Below are 18,725 nucleotides of genomic sequence, written 5' to 3'. Positions count from 1 at the left end.
GAAATTCTTGAATCAACACATTCCTTAAGTTGTTATACACCTTGCATAAGATCAGTCCTGTTTGGAGTTACGTGTTGATCTTGGTTAAAACTGCAAACTCCTTTTTATCTTGAACAACACTTCCGTTCTTGCTGCATTCTGGGATTGGAAAAGAATGTGCAGTAGAATCTATATTTGTTTATACTTTTCCATCATATTTTGTTGTCTACTATTATTCATTAGACGACATTTGCCCTGTAGGACGTAATCATCTTCTTTTTTGAAGTAACGTCTGCATTATATAAGATAAAAAAAGTAGGCCTACGTCAACTGTATGGCTTGGCTGTCTTTAACACGATCTATTGTTCTCTGCATTTTAATGCCATAACATCTTTGCTTTTATTTGTTTGAGTAAATTGTCTGATAGACCCCAAGCCTTTCTGGCACATGATTGACCAGATACTTTTCTATTGTAAAAAAAATGTTTGTAAAATGTTTTGCATATTTCGGATGTTCCTTCAGAGTAGAAGATAATTACTTCCTAGTCCAAACCTCCCGCAGGACGACGGGGGATGGGAGCGGGCAGGGTTTGAACCCGGGACCATCGATAAGTCCGAACGACAGTCCAGCGTGCAAACCGCACGACCTCTATAGGTCTATTTAAAGAGATTCGTCTATTGGGATTTATAATTAAAATGTTTGGACTTCACACTTAGAAAGTCTAACTGAATTATTTCTTTAAAACTTTAGAAAGACAATTCTCTTGGGTGTAAAAGTATTTAGTTCTTCGCTTGACATGGAATTGAACTGAAAACTTTCACAGTTAAAAGAAATACCAAACTAAAAAAACAATTATAATAATAATCTTTTACGCTAGAAGTTATATAATAGAGGTCAACGTCTGCAACCTATTTTTCTTTTGTGTAATCACCGACCTATATTTTTTTTACCACACAAAAAAAAAAACTACATAACAGGTGTTACGATTTTACTAACTTGGCGCTTATCAGAAATTCTTGACACTCCCAGAAACAGAGCACGTGAAGTGCTGAGTACTTCCACGACATCAAAACAAGTTCAAATTTATTAAAAGGGACCAGGACTTAGGCCGGGAGAGGGGTGTGGGGTGCGGTGTTTCATGGAACAATCTAGTTTTTAGACATCTTGAGACCACAAAGAAATTATACATAAATTTCATTTGATGGCATTGTATTGACAATCTAATAAATCTCTATTGGTTACAGTATACACCAATTAATTAAAAAAAAAAAAACATGTTTGGAAAATTGAATTTATTGGAGATATTTATATATTTGAGGGCAATCTATAAATAGCTTCTATTTGGTGTATCCGGTGAAATGAATCTGTAGATGATAAGAGAAGTATCTTAATAAACCCTTTTAATGGTTAACAAAACTATACGACTGACTCAAGTCCGTTTCAGCAGTCAACATGAAGTTTATTTTACTATAATAATAACAATAATAATACACTGCACTCCTTGTTAGTGCTACAAGTCAAGAAATAATAACAATCCTATCCGCATAACAGCGGTATCAAAAGTATTCGATATATATGTCAGTTACTAATCAATCACGTCCGCATCTCAGCGGGTAACTCTGTGTAGAAATATAGATCAACTAATACATGTCTCAAAAAGACCACTGGCAACAACTGCCCACAAGTTACTTTCTAACTGAAATTACTACAGACTTTTCTAAGTCGCTACTGTCCATCCCGGACTAAAATATACTTGACCACTCGGTTCAAAGAATAACTCTTGACTTCTTACTAACTTGACTTTACTTGTCTGCTTGACTTGACTGACTGACCTCTAAGTCTAACTTTATTCATTCTACTTCCTGTTTTCTACATCAGGAATTCCACGTGTCTTTTAAACTCTTAACATGACGTGTGCTCTTTTTCGCACTGTAAAATCCAATGTCGAATTTCTTTGTCTTGGTGACTCGGTGTAATAACTAGTTGGCAACAGTGAACTTTCACTATGCTCTCATTGACATTGTTTATTTTAGTACAAAGCTAACCTCAACTCACTCTGTCTGTCTGTCTGTCTATCTGTCTGGCAAAAACTTTGAACACGTTATTTCTCTCACACCCATTCTCGGATCAAGCGAAAATAAAGCACAATTATTCCTAGGCAAAGGCTAACAAAAAAAAAAATGACCAAATGGTCAATTAATTCTTGGTGATTTTTTTTTTATGCCGACAAGGGAAAAATAATTCATCAGTATTCAGAGATATGGCTAAATATGTAGGATTTTGTCCCCTTAGATGATTGATAACGTTATTTCTCCAGCACCTAACTTCGGCTCAAGTTGAAGTTTGAAACAATTATTTATTGTACCTAACAAAACATGAATCAATTACAAAATTAACCGATTAGTCAATGGACTTTATTCTCGAAAACAAACGGTCACGTGATAATATTGATAAAACTACGACATAAAAAAACTATCACGTGATAACCATTGTTGTTTAAAATTAGATCGTAATATGTTTAGAAGAGATAGAGAATCGCGTGGCCCAATGATGTTTGTTTTAGATTGGTGAATGAGGTCCACTAATTGCTGATTATTATTTTGTTTGATACCAAGGAGGGGAAATAACTTATCCATTATTGAGAGAGAGATGGATTTACTGCGTTTTTTTTCTCCCTTAGATAAGCTTTTTAAAATATATTTCTTGTTTATTTTCAAATCTTTCTAATTTACATTTTCTTAGATTTTTAAAATTAAGTTACCTTACATTGCCCGCACATTGCTCCAACTTCTTTTTCCATTATACTTTTTTTTTATCGTTTCAGTAACATAAACTGGATCTTAAAAATCGAGAATTATGGAAGAGGAGATTTTGTACTATTACCATCACCAATCCCTTAGTCTGTTGGTCCGTTGGGGCACCATGCAAGATTCGTCGACCGTCTTTCTCCATTCGTCTCTGTCTTTTGTCTTAGGTAGAACCTGTTTCAACGGCAGACCCATTCATTCCTTAAAGATGTCTTCCCATCGATTTCTCTGTCTGACTCTTCTTCTTTTTCCTGGTACTGTTCCTTGAAAGAAGGTCTTTGCGAGCACCAAAGACATCGTAATATGGCCATAGATTTTTAGCTTGCGTTTTTTTACGACGAAATTTTAGCTACTTGAAGGGATGTAGGTAGTCGAGGCTTTTTTTTTTTTTTTTTTTTGGTATAAATATCAAAATTACGTCATTTCCAGAAAGAATCACTTGGATTATAAGTTCACATTAGCTTGCGTTACAAACCATTTACATTGGAATGACTTGCAAGGGACACACTATTTGATATAGGCCTACTTTAAGGGGAGATCAAAAGTGTAATTTGAGGAATTAGTCAACCATAATCTCCCCTGACTTGAGAATGTAAGCAAAGCATTAGAAAATGAATATTACAAACCCTGTCCCGTGCCTTTTCACGCATGTATTACACAAACATTTGTAAGCATCTTAGACTATGAATTACCAGAATCTAGATGTAACTTCATTGAAGGTTGAATAAAGAGTTTTATACACCTACAGTACGCATAACTTTGATAGTACTCGGTCGATTAAGACTAGCAAAACCTTGGCTTGAATATTGCTGGTCCGTGGGTGAATTCGACTGGGGCCGCCTCTGAGTTTATGTGATAACACAAACTCTCTTTGTAATCTTGTTTTTATTACTTTTTTATAGTGCAACATTTATGCTTATAGCGTGCTTTGGTCTAATCTTATTTGTTGACCCGGATTTCCATCCATCTTGCCTTTAGGCACTCAACAAATACACTTCAGCTCGAGTTGGGATTCAAACTCTGGCCCCCTGATAGGCAGGCAAGCGTTTCTTTTTCACTGAGCCTCACAGTTTAAAGAAGATATTTCATTACGAACACACACACACACACAAAACTGCTATTTGTTTGTATATTGATCGAGCAAATATAAATGCAAGAATTATCTTTAATATAAAGTCTCTTTAAGGTGTACTGGTAAAAAAAAATGTTTGAGAATCACTGGACCGGTCCCTACACAACGGTTGCTATTTCCCCCACACACCACTCCCTTGGTTGGTATTCGCACGACAAATGTGCCGTTAACGCAGCAAGTTTAAAGGACAAATTTGACAATCGCGCGAGATTAATTAAATCACTGGACCGGCATGGCTGCCCGTGAGAGCTCTCCTCCAAGCGGCATAACTCAAGATTACGTGTGACGCTTAGAGGCGCTAACTCCTCCTTGACTTTCATGTGCTTTTTTTTTTTTCAGTGACTGGCAAGTCTGAAATTCCGCTTGGTTCTTATGAGTAAATAAAAAACAAAAACTACTAACTCATACAAAAATATACACACAAGCAAAAACAGACAGAGCACACTACACGTTTATAGTACACATAACATTCACACGTATCTTAGAGCCGGCCTTAGATAATCGGAGGCCCTAGGAGAAGTGAATTTGGTGGCTTCATATAAAATAGAGAGATATAAGAAATAAACAGTGAAAAAAGGAAAATTACGCAATTTATTTCAAAACCTAGTGTACTCCAATCAACATTGATGACATGTTTCGCTAATTCTTCTCTAAAAATTATTTTGAGTCTTGTGCGAGGCCCCCACCAATCGGAGGCCCTAGCGAGAGCAATCATCATAGAAGGCTGAAAAGTGACCTGTAACGTAGCAGCCTGTGGGCAGTTTAGTCTAATAGCTAGTTGCCACGTCAGATGTCTGTACGACGTGCCAACGAACTATTGGTCTCCACAGCCCACAGGTTCTGACGTATATAGGGTTAGGCTGCATAGTTTACAAGACCGGCCCTGCGTCTATGCATTGAAAGGCAGGTTTAGTATTTTAAAAACTAGGATAGTCTATTTCTACATTTAGGCCTGTGGGGGTTGATGATTTACATCTTATGTTTCTATGGGCCAAGGCTAAGGAGGGTGTCATGTGGACAGCACAACTTTCTCCAACTAATATCAGATATATATGGGCGGGCTTGGGGACGTCGTAGAAGTCTCGAAGTTCAAATCCAAGTCTTCACAGGGATTCGAACTTGTGATCCATCTACGTAGCGATTTGGGGGTGGTGCAGGCCCCACTGGGCACCAGGTGTAAATGGGGCAAAGGGCATCATACTTTCACCCCAGTATGTATTAACCTTTTTTGAAACACCAAAGTCTGAAATAAAGGTTGTTGCGAGGAAAAAAATGTCTTTGATATTTTATTTCGCTTTTTATTTTGTTTTTGTTTTTGAAGAGAATCAATAGAAGCTGCCGCACTGTAGGCATCAAACACCCTAGATACTCCACTGCGGCACGACCTCTAGATCTAATATTGTTATTCACACAATATAAGATATAAGCCTATGGCACTTTAGGTAGGCCTACGTAGGTGAAACATCAGCAAAAATGAAAAAAATAAATCATTGGCATGTTGACACACATGGGGGCTTGGTGGGTAAGTGATTAAAGCGCTTGTGGCTTCCAAACCCGGAGGTCTCGGGTTTGAATCTCGTAGAAGGCTAGGGATTTTTAATTTTGTGATTTTTTTGGACGCCCCTATATGTCCATCCAACGTTAATGTGTATCTGTCTACCTGACATTAGTTGGGGAAAGTAAAGGCGGCTGGTCTGTAATTGATAAGATAAGCTAAGAAATTGTTGTTTATTAACGATATCATTTGTGTGTGTGTGTGTGTGTGACAATTTGGTGATGTCTAGACCAGATTTATGTACAAGTATGATGTAAATTTTATTAAATTTTTTAAAAAATCCCACTTAGCCAATCGCCACAAAAATGGGACTCGATACAAAGAAGAGTTCTTCACTATGGAAAGACAGGGCTCTTGTGGAAATCAATCTTGCAGTTTTATACAGCTTCCAGGTAGATCTATATTTAAAGTCTAGATCAAGATCTAATTTAAATCTACTTAGGAAAAAAAGTCAACTTTGTCAAAAACTTTTGTTAAGAAAAGCTTGACATATTGGCTTTAAAAGCAAATAAAAATTATCTTTGAAATCTTATGACTATTATAATATTTAAAAATAATAATAATGCATATAAGCATATTTACTATAATGTCCTATGTTAATAGTTAATGTTACTATGTTAGTATGTAGATCTAGTATGTTTTATTGTTTACCGGTAAAAAAAAAAAAAAAAAAAAAAGTAAATTGAAAAGTAAATCACAATTACTGAATTAGTGATTATTGAATGAGTGCTGAAATCAAATAGATCTAGATTTAGATCTAGTTCTAGACCTAGAATGAGCTAAAACTTTGATGGAAAAGAACCTCCACCCAAAAAGAAAAAAAAAGAATTCAATACTTACCCATCAAGTTTAAAAAAAAACTAGTCCTATAGAATCAATGTTAGTCTTTAGACAAGATGAGAAAGAACAGCTCTATTTTAATCATCAGAAAAAAAATATGACAACTCTATGTTTGTACTTGTAGCTAATACAAATTTACAACAAACCGTTTGTTGTCATTTTATGACTAGAACAACCCTTTAATAGTCTAGAGAATAATATCCATGTGACTTTGTTCTAGTCTAGTGGAGTGACCATCACAGATCATCATGCGGCCAGTGAGTCTTTCATCAAACACATGGAGAATGAGCAGAAGCTGCGAGGAGGGTGTCCAGGTGATTGGGTATGGGTGGTGCCACCTATGAGTGGCTCCATTCTAGAAGTGTTCCACCAGGAGATGCTTCTGTACAAGCTGAAACCATCCTATGAGTATCAGGTAGGCTAGATTATATAAATAAGGTTATCAGAAAGAAGTTATCTCATAAGCCTTGTTAACAATGTCATTTCTTTGGTGCTAGAAGTTGGTTCATGTGGTAGATTCAGTATGGAAACAACAAAGTTTCAGGTATTATTTAAATAAGGTTACCAGAAAGAAATTATCTTATAAGCCTTGATAACAATGTCAATTCTTTAGTGCTAGAAGTGGGTTTATGTGGTAGATTCAGTATGGAAACAGCAAAGCTTCTTGCCATGGCACAATGGGAGTAGTAATCCTTCCTGTCAGTATTTTCATGTCTACACTGATTCTTAATGTTATTTTACCACGAGTGACCACCTTGACCTTTAACATGTGTAGGTTTAAATGAAATGCCTGAGATATTTGATAGTTTATTACATTTCATTATTTATTAAATATTAACCAATTATCAGGAAGATGCTTGGAGGACACATGTGTGGAAGAAAGACAGGGACAACAAGCCCAAATCTTCAGACAAACCTAAGAGAAAATTTGGCTTCAAAGAACTTGCCAGGTAAGAAAAAGTGGCTAGCTAAAATTAATTTGTTTTATCTTATCTTATATAATACAGACGTTACTTCAAAAAAGAAGATGATTATATAATACAGACGTTACTTCAAAAAAGAAGATGATTATGTCCTACAAGTCATGCATTAAGTCATGCATATTAACCAATGACTTCAATTCTGCCAAGTCACTGGTTTTCCTGGCTAGCTCAGGCAACCCATTCTATGCCCTAATAGCATTAGGGAAGAAGGAGTATTTGTACACATTTGTTTTATGGAAAACATTCGTAGGTCATAGTCATCTTCTTTGAAGAAACATCTTTTTTTTTTATAAAATAAGAAAATGATGGATATTGAAAAGGGAGATAAGAAAATTATTTATTGCAATATTGAGAACAAAAACTTTTTTTTTCATAAGAGCTTGATATAAGAGCATTGGGATAAAATGGGTACTGACTGGCTATTAATCTGGCAGAGTGATCACATTTGTTTACTTAAATATTTTTTTTCAGAGGAAGGAAGCGTAAGTGACTTAGTATCCAGTAGATTTATTGGGTTTTAAATTAATATCATTTTGCTGTCAAGTTACGGACACAATCTTAAAGTAACACTTTAATCATGCCAGATTCTTATTAATTACAATTCCCTTAAACTTCAGAGCTGTCAAGTTCTCGGCCAAACTGATGGGCAAGGCCTTAGCTCGTCGAGTCAAGTGTACGATATTGTTTGCCACTGAGACTGGCAAGTCTGAACGGTTCGCCAACACCCTGTGTGAAATTTTCAAGCATGCCTTTGATGCTAAGGTAATAAACAAGTGAACTATTGAATTCTACTTTTTGCTGTAAGTAAATGGATGAGTAATAGAAAAGAATCATTAATACGAATCTTGTTATTTTGAGCCTAATTAATTTGGACTAAGTTGAATTAAAGTATAGACAACCTTTTTTTTTTTTTTTAAATAAAATTCCTGGCCATGATTCAAGAAACAAAAATTGACTGAACATATAAACTCTTAATTCAACATGGGATGTTAAAGAAAATAATTACAACAGTAGAGGATTTAAGCTGTCAACTTTGTTGAAGAGAATAAATTTATTTAATTGGGAAGCGTGTTCGAGAGGCTAAGTTATCTTGAACTTGGCTTGGTGAAGGGAGCTCGAGGTTCGACACCCGACTCGAGTAGAGCTGTGAGCGCCTAAAGACAGCACGGAAAAATCTTCTCTCAGATACCCCTCCCCCCATTGGTCCAAAATGAGATTGAATTGTAGCACTCTGAGCATGCTATAAGCTTGGAAGTGGCACTATATAAAAGCTATAATTTTTAATTGTGTCTGAAAGTTTGTGTCAAAGGCTAAAGGACAACAATCTAGTTCTTTTTTTTTCAAAACTAATATTTAGAGCAGGATAAAAAAAAAAAAACAAAAAAAAATAATTAAATAAAAATAAATGAAAACATCAAAATGATAAAGGAAAAGCATTTTTCAAAAATACTCCAAAGTTAAAAAAAAAAATCCATCACCATAAATACTTTTCAGCTAAAAATAACATTTTCTTTTTTTTTTTTTCTTTTTTGGAATAACAAATGTATACAAAAATGTAGTATTGTTTTATGAAAACATTGCTGCTTGAAATAAGTTTTATAAAGATTATCTCCCACAGGTATGAACATACCTTAAGGAAACCCCTTTTGGGCTAAAGTAAAAACACCATGTTTGGGCCTCTAGGGCTTAATCAAGTTCTTTCAGATTACCTATAGTTGGATGTCTATCTGTTGTTTAATTTTCTTGATGGTCCCGAGTTCATACCCTGCCCGCTGCCATCCCCTGTCATCCTGCGGGAGGTTTTGGGTAAAGATTTAGATTTAGCTTCAACTATGGAGGTAAAAAAAAAATATTTCCCTCTGGTGTAAGAGCACGGGAAATCTAGAAATAGCAGTGTGTTCCACTACCATGAATTGGTTCGAATAAAAAAAAGTGAGTAGGAGAAGAAATGTTTCTCACATCAACCACACAGTCTTCTGTGTTTTTTGTGTGTTTTTTTTTACTTTGTTCCAGCAGGTTTTTCTGTATGAATGTCTTATGTATTTTTTTAAATTAAATAATTTAGCCTTTCTCAGAGTAGCTACTCTCTTCTGGTTGCTTGGAATGTAGACACAATGCTTGGTAGCTTTTTTTAATTGGTTGCTTCATTGGTTAATTATTTCTGGAGGCTGGTGGCTGGTGGCTGAGTTGTAAAGGGCTTGGTTTCTGATTTGGGGGTCCTGGGTTTGAATCCTGGTCAAGATTAGGATTTTTAATTTCGGGATCTTTGGGCGCCTTGAAGTCCACCAAGTTCTAATGGGTACCTGACATTAGTTGGGGAAAAGTAAAGGCGGTTTGTTGTTGTACTGGCCACATGACACCCTAGATAACCATTGGCCACAGAAACACAGATCATCTGCCCTATAGATTGCAAGGTCTGAAAGGGGAACTTAACCTGATTGATTGAAATGTAAATAAATTTTAGAGACATTCTCCTTCAAACAAGATTTCATAATTTCATTTTTTTTTTAAACCATGTCTGATCAAGTTTTTTTTGGGGGGTTCTTTTATTATCATTTCTCCTTGCTCTACTTGCAGGTTCTATGCATGGAAGATTATGATGTGAGCTCGTTGGAACATGAGTCTCTTGTTCTGGTTGTGACAAGTACTTTCGGTAACGGTGAGCCCCCGGAGAATGGGGAGGTAAAGTTTTCTGTTTGCAGTTTGGTAGTAAACTTCATTGCTTATATCATTACAAATATTGGTTATTTAATATTTCATGCAAGTGTTTACAAACCATTAATTATGTATAATCAATACTGTTAAAGGTCAAAGTTTTATCAAGTATTTTGTAAAGCACAGAAAAACTTGATGTCTATTTCTATGTTTGGTTACACTTAAAGTAGTGTGTTTATAATTGAATTTGATAAGATTTATTGTAATATCTTGTTTTGACCTGATTTTCAGATGCTATCAAAAAGTTTATTTGAAATGAAGCCATCAGACTCCATGAATGGGTATGTTTCTAGAATCTACAGGAAGTAATTGATATTATAAGCTAATTTAGAAAATTTATTTAATGTTCAAAGCTTAGAATCTTGGCATTGCAAATTTTTCGATGCATTCTCTCCAGTTCTGGAGGCGCGGTGGCTGATCTTAAGTCTTCCTTTTGGACCTCCAGATTAAATGAGGAATTATTAACATAGTACTTATCACATGTGTGTAAGAGTATCAGCCATTTTATCATGTGTTAGCACATTGCTGTTAATAAAATTTAAATTTGTCCTTTACCAGCTCTGATTGACCAGCTTAATTTCTTGGGCTATCACAATTCTAGCTTATGAGCTCTCTTCTTATAATGTAAATAAGTTCTTAATCTAAAAATCTTTAAATGTATTTTTAATGTTTTAAATAAAGTAAATGACTTCATCATTGTTTCTTAAATACTTTAGCCAAACTCTTTGACAGTGTTCTTAGACAGTAAAGCTGTCAACTTTGTTTGACTCCATTTCTTGCTCATGTTGTTCTTTCAGAGATCTCAACTCCACCAGGTCACACAGCACATATGTCCGCATGAGTATCACCAGTGAAAAGGATTTTAAACTGGACACAGGGGACCTGGACAAAACTGAGGATTCTTTGGCCATGTTGACTGGACCTCTCGGCAATGTCAGGTATGAGATGACAGATGTCATTTGATGTTGGGGACAAAGTTTTGACATTTAAAAAAAAAGATGAGATGCTGTTTATTGATTGTCAGGGGATTATAAACTGAGATTAAATACAAGAACATCTTAGCCTGGAGCTAGTAAGACTATACACACTTTTGAGATAAAGTGGATTACTATTTTGATAGCAGGTGATATGGAAATAACAGTTCTTTTTATTGGGTTTCATATTTTCTCTAAGGTACAATGACATATACTTCCTATGTTTTGGTTCCAATGTACAATTTAAATCTTGAGATCTAATTTTAAGAAACAATGCAAACAAAACATTAAAGTGATTAGACTGTTTGAGCTAATCATTTGAATTCCAGATACACTGACCGTTCAGCCAGTTACATTCTGTGCTTATTTTAATCTAGAAAACAAGAAGTTAACCTATCTAGGTGCTGTTGAATTGTTCCAGTCTTTCATTTCCTAAGATTCTAAATGAAAGGGAAGCTATTCATGTTTTCTAAATAATTATATAATTACTTCCCTTGATAATGTTAAATTTGAAACAAAAATGTCTAAGCAATCTAAGATTTCACAGCAATTAAATAATTGTTTTGACTTTTTTAAAAATGCCATTCTTGTAACACTCGAGAACAAAGGTTCTTGTTTTTACTTTGAATGTAGTCCACTGATAAACTGTTATTTCTTCTTCCAGGTTTTCAGTGTTTGCCTTGGGATCTAAAGCTTATCCCCATTTCGCAGCCTTCGGTTTTTACATAGACAGAATTCTTCATGAGCTTGGGGCTGAGAGGATCTTCCCCATTGGAGCTGGAGATGAGCTTTGTGGCCAGGAGCAGAGCTTTAGGACATGGGCTGAAGGTGTTTTTAAGGTGGGTTGTTAACTAACTTTGTGGAAGCTTTAGGACATGGGCTCAAGGTGTTTTCAAGGTGGGTTTTTAGCTAACTTTGTGGAAGCCTTAGGACATAGGCTGAAGGTGTTGTCAAGGTGAGTTTTTAGCTAACTTTGTGGAAGCTTTAGGACATGGGCTGTAGGTGTTTTCAAGGTGAGTTTTGAACTAAGTGGAGGCTTTAGAACTTGGGCTGAAGATGCTTTCAATGTTAGTTATCTGAGTGATATCATTGGTCTCTAGTGAAGTTTCAGCTTGTAGTTACTTAGTGTTTTCACTGAGCATTGGATCTGGTTATAAATATTGTTGTAGGCCAGAGATGGATTGAAAGTAAAAGGTGAATGAACATCTGAAACATGTAAAGCACTTTACGAACAAAATGTTTACATTTCATAACAAATATATGTTCATTTGAATGTGATTAACTGAAAAAAAGTAACATTTTGAAAATGTTGTATTGGGGAACATGTGCGTTTTGAATATAGACACCTTTCTCTTGATACAGCATCTAAATTCTTAAAATCTTTTACTATGTAACCTTTGACCTCGTTGATGTCATACCCAGACAGACTGGGTATCATAATAATCCAAGCGGACCAAGTAACCTTCTTCTTGTCCATGGCTGTAGGAATATAACTAGAACCATGGTCTCGATAAATGGGAAACCCATGATTAAATTGGTTGTCGTCATGACCTTGACCTCTCACTTTCTATTTCAGGCTGCTTGTGAAACATTCTGCCTTGGTGATGATGTGAACATTAGCGAGGCCACTGGGGCTCTAAACAACAGTGATCACAGCTGGTCCCCCAATAGGTTCAGAATATTACCAGTTGATAACGGGAAGGAACCTGACATTTGTGAAGGTTAGAAACTAAACATTCTGTTTTGGTCAACAGGGTGGCCACTAACATATTTAACTAAACATTCTGTTTTGGTCAACAGGATTATCATCAACCTATTTAATGCTTTTCTTTTTCACATTATTGTTCAATCTCAATTTCAGCATTATCCAAAGTTCACAGCAAGAAAATTCTGCCGTGCATCTTGACAGAAAGAATTCAGCTACAAGCTCCTGATTCAGAGTAAGATCTTTAGTGACTTAAAACCAATCCTAATATTTCAATGCTATAAAAACAATGGCATTAACCCTTAAAACGCGTGTGGTAGTTTAGCCTCTAAACATCAGAATTGTAATTCCATTTTGTTTGCACTCACTGTAAAACACCTCAGCACTTTAAGGGTTAAGGAAAATAAAAGACACCTCCTTTCTTATGCTGAACCATTCTAAGCAAAGACTTACAATTTACTTACCTATTTTAGTATAACCATACTGTGTAGTTGGCATGAAGATAAAAAAAAAACAAATTTGGATAGATTTTTAAATGGATTAATAAAAGCTACACCATCATTAGTTACAGACGAGGTTGGCATGGGGGCTAGTCACCTTAACAAAGTTTTCATATTGTTATGATTTTCTCTACCAGGCCTTCTGTCAACACTGCTAAACACAACACATCTAACTCAAGAACTCGACAACATGAGTTCTAAATAACAATGTTGTAGTTTAATCAACAGCCAATATTATTATTATAGCTTTTATATAGCGCTACTTTCATGCTTATAGCATGCTCAGAGCGCTTTAGTCCAATCTCATTTGTGGACCAGTGGGGGGGAGGGGGTATCTAGGAGTTGGTTTTCCGTGCTGCCTTTAGGCGCTCAGTAAACACAACTCTGCCCGAGTCAGGTGTCGAACCTCGAGCCCCCTTCTAGGTAGCCAAGACAAGCCAAGTTCAAGCGCACTTAGCCTCTCGACCACGCTTCCCACATACTACACAATTGGCTACACTAACTATAAATGCTTTGTTGTACGAACTGCCTACTAATCACTTAAGTTTCTCTGCCTACTCCTAGACTTTTACAGCTACATTCTCAAGGACTCGCATTGTACCGCACCTTCCTTGCTGTCCTGGACTACACTGCCCTTTCCTACACAATATCTCTGGTCCACCAAGGCTTTTGATCACATGACTGTTACACGGTTCATATTTGCATATACTCGTAGTACTGTCCCTTGTTCATTGACAGCTGTTTACCTGTGTCATTCGCCTGAGTCACATGTGTCAGTAGGTTGAACACACATTAACCGTATCGTTCCGCACCGGAGTTAAAACTATATAGATTAAGTATTTGAAGTATTCTTTCAAAAGGCTTGAATTCTGCCTACCTTCCTTCTCTGCTACCTTCAAGTCTTGGCCAATATTTATAAAGTAGTTGTCAGTACTAGAATCAATATTTACTCAGCAGAACATAAAAATAAATTGCCTAAAAAAAGCTAAAGAAAAATAGAAGAAGAATTGCAAATCCAGACTTTCCAAATATTAAAAGGTCTAATGGTGTTCCTTATTTAGATGCTCCCCAATTTTTAGGTTTATAAACTGATGTTGAACCCTTTTTTAGTATTATGTAAGAAGTATCTTATTTTATTTTAAAGAGCTACGAAATTATTCGACCAAACTGAATAAGTACTTGAAATGTAACTCTGAATAACACCTAAAAGTTTCATTCTTGTATCCATGTTAAAATATTATTAATTAAAATCAGTATGAAAATAATGAAAATGTTTCTTCAAAAATATTTTTATAATTGGTTCATAAATTAGACAATTAGGCTACTTTATAAGAGCAAAGATTGTTGTAAACATTATATTTTAACTATTAAAACAAAATCCTTAGAATAAATTTTGAGTTTTTAACTTTGAAATAAAATTCCTGTTGCGATAACTTTTTGTGTTGTTTTAGTCGGCAGACCATCTTAGTGAAACTCAACACCCAAGGTGCATCAGAGCTGTTGTATTCCCCCGGTGACCACCTTGGAATATTCCCTGCCAACTCTCCAGATCTAGTGGAGTCCCTCTTGGCACGTCTGCACAATGCTCCCAACCCTGACCAAGTGATACGCACAGAATTTCTTAATGAAGTATCCACACCATTAGGTCAGTTCCAGATGTTTGACCTTTGGTTTGTTCTATTATATCTATATTATATATATCTATACCTATATATCTATATCCATATATATATATATATATATATATATATATATAGAGAGAGAGAGAGAGAGAGAGATATTGATAGATAGATAGATAGAGATATATGGCTCCTTCTGTCTTGGAAGACAATATTACTATTATATAGTGTAAACATTTCATTCTGATTTTTTTTAAATTTTCTTTTTTTTTTTTTATTATGTATATAAAAAAAATTTGATGCATAAAGATATTTTCAATGTTTGAAATTTAAGAATATTTTGTTTCATTTATACAGATATGTATTTTATATTAAAGCAAAGCTTATTGAAATTTTTTTCCCCTGTGAAATGATGTTAAACAAATTTCATATCAGTTTTGATGGGACACTTAGAAATGAAAATGTTTATATCTCTATATAGTTTTACCTAGCTTTCAATGGAATGGTATGCTCAAATAGAAGGGATATTGAAACTTCTTGCTCTAGGTTTGAATTCTGGTTTTGGTGATAGATAGGCCTATCTATACCTGATATATCAGTAGAATCTGCTTGTTGTGAACTCCTAGCCTACTTTGACATGGACACATAACGTATGCAACACACCAGGGATGCATTAGGAAAAGGATTTATTTAATAAATTGATAGGAATAATTATAACTGTAGATAACGCCAACAAAAGCTGAATCTCTAAATATACATCAACTATAAAGAACTGTCTTATAGTGTACTCCTACTAGTCAATCACAAAAACTCTGGTCCCTGACAACCATAACAAATCTCAAGGGCCGTCACCCCACTTTACCTAGTCAACCAATGAAATAGTAATAAATAATAATGAATAAACATAGATTTCCTTAAATCTTACAACCAAGGTTCTATCAAGTGTTGTTTACATTACTATATACAAACACAATCACCACACTGCTGTCCAGTCAGCTCTAATGGATACCTGACATCTCATGAAGGTAGTTGGTCACTGTGCTAGCCTAGCCATAAATTAGTGACCATAACTAATCTAAGTCTTTTTTATTTGTTCACCACAGTATCTTTTTTTTTTAAACCTACAATGCAGTGCCAGCATTCAGTAAATTATGATACACTAAGTTACATGGTAGTCTCCAAATTCTCTCTGGGACTAACATCCTTTAGAGCTAAAACTCAATCCAGACCATGTTTTTTTATACAGTGAAAATTTCTGATGTATCTGAACAGCAAAACTTATATCTGTAATGTTTCATCTGTTGGGGTATTGTATTTTTTTGTTTGTATTTCAAGGCACCAATAAAAGCTGGTCACAGATTGAGAAGATGCCAGTTTGTAGTCTGAGGACAGCCTTCACATACATCCTGGACATAACAACTCCACCATCACAGGCGTTGTTACAACTGCTTGCCACACAGGCAACTAGAGACAGGGACAAGGAGAAAATTGAGGTTCTGGCTACGGTAAGCGAAAAAAAAACAAATTGTGACAATAACTTGTTAAAAGAAGGTACTGATTTTTTATTTTGAATAGACGTTTAGAGTTGAACAAGGCATGTGCAATAAAACATGGTTTTTAACGAAACAAAGAGTACTGGTACCTTTGACAAATGTACATTTCAGGGTATCAGAGGGAAAGAGCACCCCATAAATTCTTTAAACACTGAGAATTTCTCTAAGCAGGAGCTTTTCACAGTCCTTGTCTGAAGCATAGAGTACTCCGGCTGAATGGAAGCTCATCTTGTAAATAGATCTGTGACTAATTTCTTATTGGTCCTGAATCGGCCTGGAAAACCAATGAGTTTTAAGTCATTGATTAACATGCATGACTAGATTGACCTAGAGACACGTGTAGGACGTAATCATCTTCTTTTTTGAAGTAACGTCTGGATCATATAAGATAAGAAGATTCTTCTTCAAGCCAGCTTTATTGCTGCTGAGCTGTGAGCTCTTTTGCAGACTGTGCCAAGGAAAAAAAGTGTGCTGTTTTCTTCAGTTGTTCAGCACTGCCGTACAGGGTGTTGGTTATGTTGGGCTGGAGTGGTAGTAGGGTCTGCCTAAGGTGGATTAGGGAGGGGCATTCAAAGAGGATATGGTTTATGGATAAATGGAAGAAAATGGTCATGAAGTATGTCATTGATTTACTTCCAAGCAGCCATGCTCATTGACAATATACATTTTTATATGTACAATTTTAAAATAATAAAGATTCCAAACAAAAAAAAAAAATTAAAACAAATGCAGGAAAATCAGGTCAATTTTATTAGGCCATTCACTAATGATTTTTTTTTTTAACTGCAGCAACTGTCATTATTTTACTGTCTTTGTTTTATTCTTTTCTTGTCTAATTGTGTCAGGATTCCAAAGCTTATGAAGATTGGAAGTATGACCTCAGTCCCAATTTGCTGGAAGTCTTGGAGCAGTTCACCTCTGTCAGGGTCCCACCCTCCCTGCTGCTGACACAGCTTCCACTTCTTCAGCAGCGCTACTACAGCATCAGCTCATCCCCACAAATGTGCCCTGGGGAGGTTCATGCCACTATAGCCGTCGTCAGGTTTAGGACTCACGGTAACACTTTCTTTTGGCTGTGTGCGATTTAGACTGCTTTGTTCTGTGAACTTGATGAAAGTGAATTGTAGACTTAGTTTAGCGAAAGTTTCAGTTCTAAGCCTGAGTGAAAGAGACATTATTTTATGACTGGTTGAGATTAAAAAAAGTAAAGATCTAAATGTTTGACTACATTTCTATTTGATTTAAAATGTTTCACTAGACTCCTATGCACTATGTTTGATCAAAATGTTTGACTAGATGTTTTATGCACTTGGCCAAAAAAAAAAAGGAGAAATCGCAATTTATTTGCTCAGTAGATTTTTATGTCCTTAATGGAAAAATAAATGTAAAAAGTTCCCCTTTCAGACCTTGTGGTCTATAGGGCAGATGATGTAAAGGTCGTCTGTATCTGTAGCCTATGATTAACCAGGGTGTCATGTGGCCAGCACAGCGATTAACCGCCTTTACTTTTCCCAACTAATGTCAGGTACTCATTAGATCTGGGTTGACTCTGAGGCGCCACAAAGAAGCTGAAATTTAAAAAATCCCGGTCTTCACAAGGATTCAAACCCAGGACCCTCAAGTACTTTACCACTCAGCCACAATGCCTCTACAGCTAGAGATGAAAACAAAATAAAAGTCATTTTCTTAGGACTTGTGTCACTGATTTGGAGATCTGCTGAGAATTTGGAATCATAAAGATAGTCTTTTTTTAGAGATTGCATTATAAGAATATGTAGATCCACTTTGTCTGCATTAGATGTGACAAAATTTGTAGGTCGCAACTGGGTCAGCTTAGTCAAACGAAATACTGCTCTCATCCTAAATCTTCAGAATTGAAGACATTGCCATCATTTTTAACTATAAAAAATTTAATTACTTGAAATTTTCTAACCAAAGACAAATTAATATAGCCATTAATTAGTGGTCTCGAGTTATTTTATGTGAACAAGGTTCACTGATTTTCAAATGACAGATGGCGCTGGTGCACAACATGAAGGGGTGTGTTCTGGTTGGCTGAACCGGTGTGCTCCTGGGAACATTGTGCCTTGTTTAGTTAGAGCGTGAGTACAATCTTTGTTAGACAGACACTTGTTGTGAGTACAATCTTTGACCTGACACTTGTTTCTTCTTGCGTGTAGGTATTCTTCAACTTCAAAACTTAACACTCGAAGAATGATTTCTCTTGTGCTGCAGCATTGTCTGTTGTGTGCTGTCCAATCTAGAATGGTTCTTCTAAGCTGCAGTAATGACATTGTCTCTTTTATTGTCATCTGAATTTGTCATTAGGCTCTAGGACATGTCTTCATCTCCTGAAGTTTGTC

The 18,725-nt window shown here is 35.7% G+C and overlaps 1 protein-coding gene across 7 annotated transcripts in view; it reads left to right on the top strand.

Moving 5' to 3' along the window:
* Window positions 1–18,725, top strand: part of LOC106079466 (nitric oxide synthase-like) — a 229,719-nt gene that overhangs the window by 198,806 nt on the left and 12,188 nt on the right. For all 7 annotated transcript variants that reach the window (XM_056005594.1, XM_056005595.1, XM_056005596.1 and 4 more), the window contains 14 exons: window positions 5,764–5,865; window positions 6,534–6,728; window positions 7,163–7,263; window positions 7,914–8,058; window positions 9,874–9,978; window positions 10,243–10,292; window positions 10,809–10,949; window positions 11,650–11,824; window positions 12,562–12,706; window positions 12,847–12,925; window positions 14,642–14,835; window positions 16,145–16,314; window positions 17,208–17,418; window positions 18,377–18,464. In XM_056005594.1, coding sequence (XP_055861569.1) covers window positions 5,764–5,865; window positions 6,534–6,728; window positions 7,163–7,263; window positions 7,914–8,058; window positions 9,874–9,978; window positions 10,243–10,292; window positions 10,809–10,949; window positions 11,650–11,824; window positions 12,562–12,706; window positions 12,847–12,925; window positions 14,642–14,835; window positions 16,145–16,314; window positions 17,208–17,418; window positions 18,377–18,464 — 1,901 coding nt within the window. The remainder of the gene's footprint in view (window positions 1–5,763; window positions 5,866–6,533; window positions 6,729–7,162; window positions 7,264–7,913; window positions 8,059–9,873; window positions 9,979–10,242; window positions 10,293–10,808; window positions 10,950–11,649; window positions 11,825–12,561; window positions 12,707–12,846; window positions 12,926–14,641; window positions 14,836–16,144; window positions 16,315–17,207; window positions 17,419–18,376; window positions 18,465–18,725) is intronic.

This window comes from Biomphalaria glabrata, chromosome 12 (assembly GCF_947242115.1).
Source record: "Biomphalaria glabrata chromosome 12, xgBioGlab47.1, whole genome shotgun sequence".
Taxonomy (NCBI): Eukaryota; Metazoa; Mollusca; class Gastropoda; family Planorbidae; genus Biomphalaria; species Biomphalaria glabrata.
The sequence above is the reverse complement of the archived record's forward strand: the minus strand, read 5'-3'. Positions and strand labels throughout refer to the sequence as shown.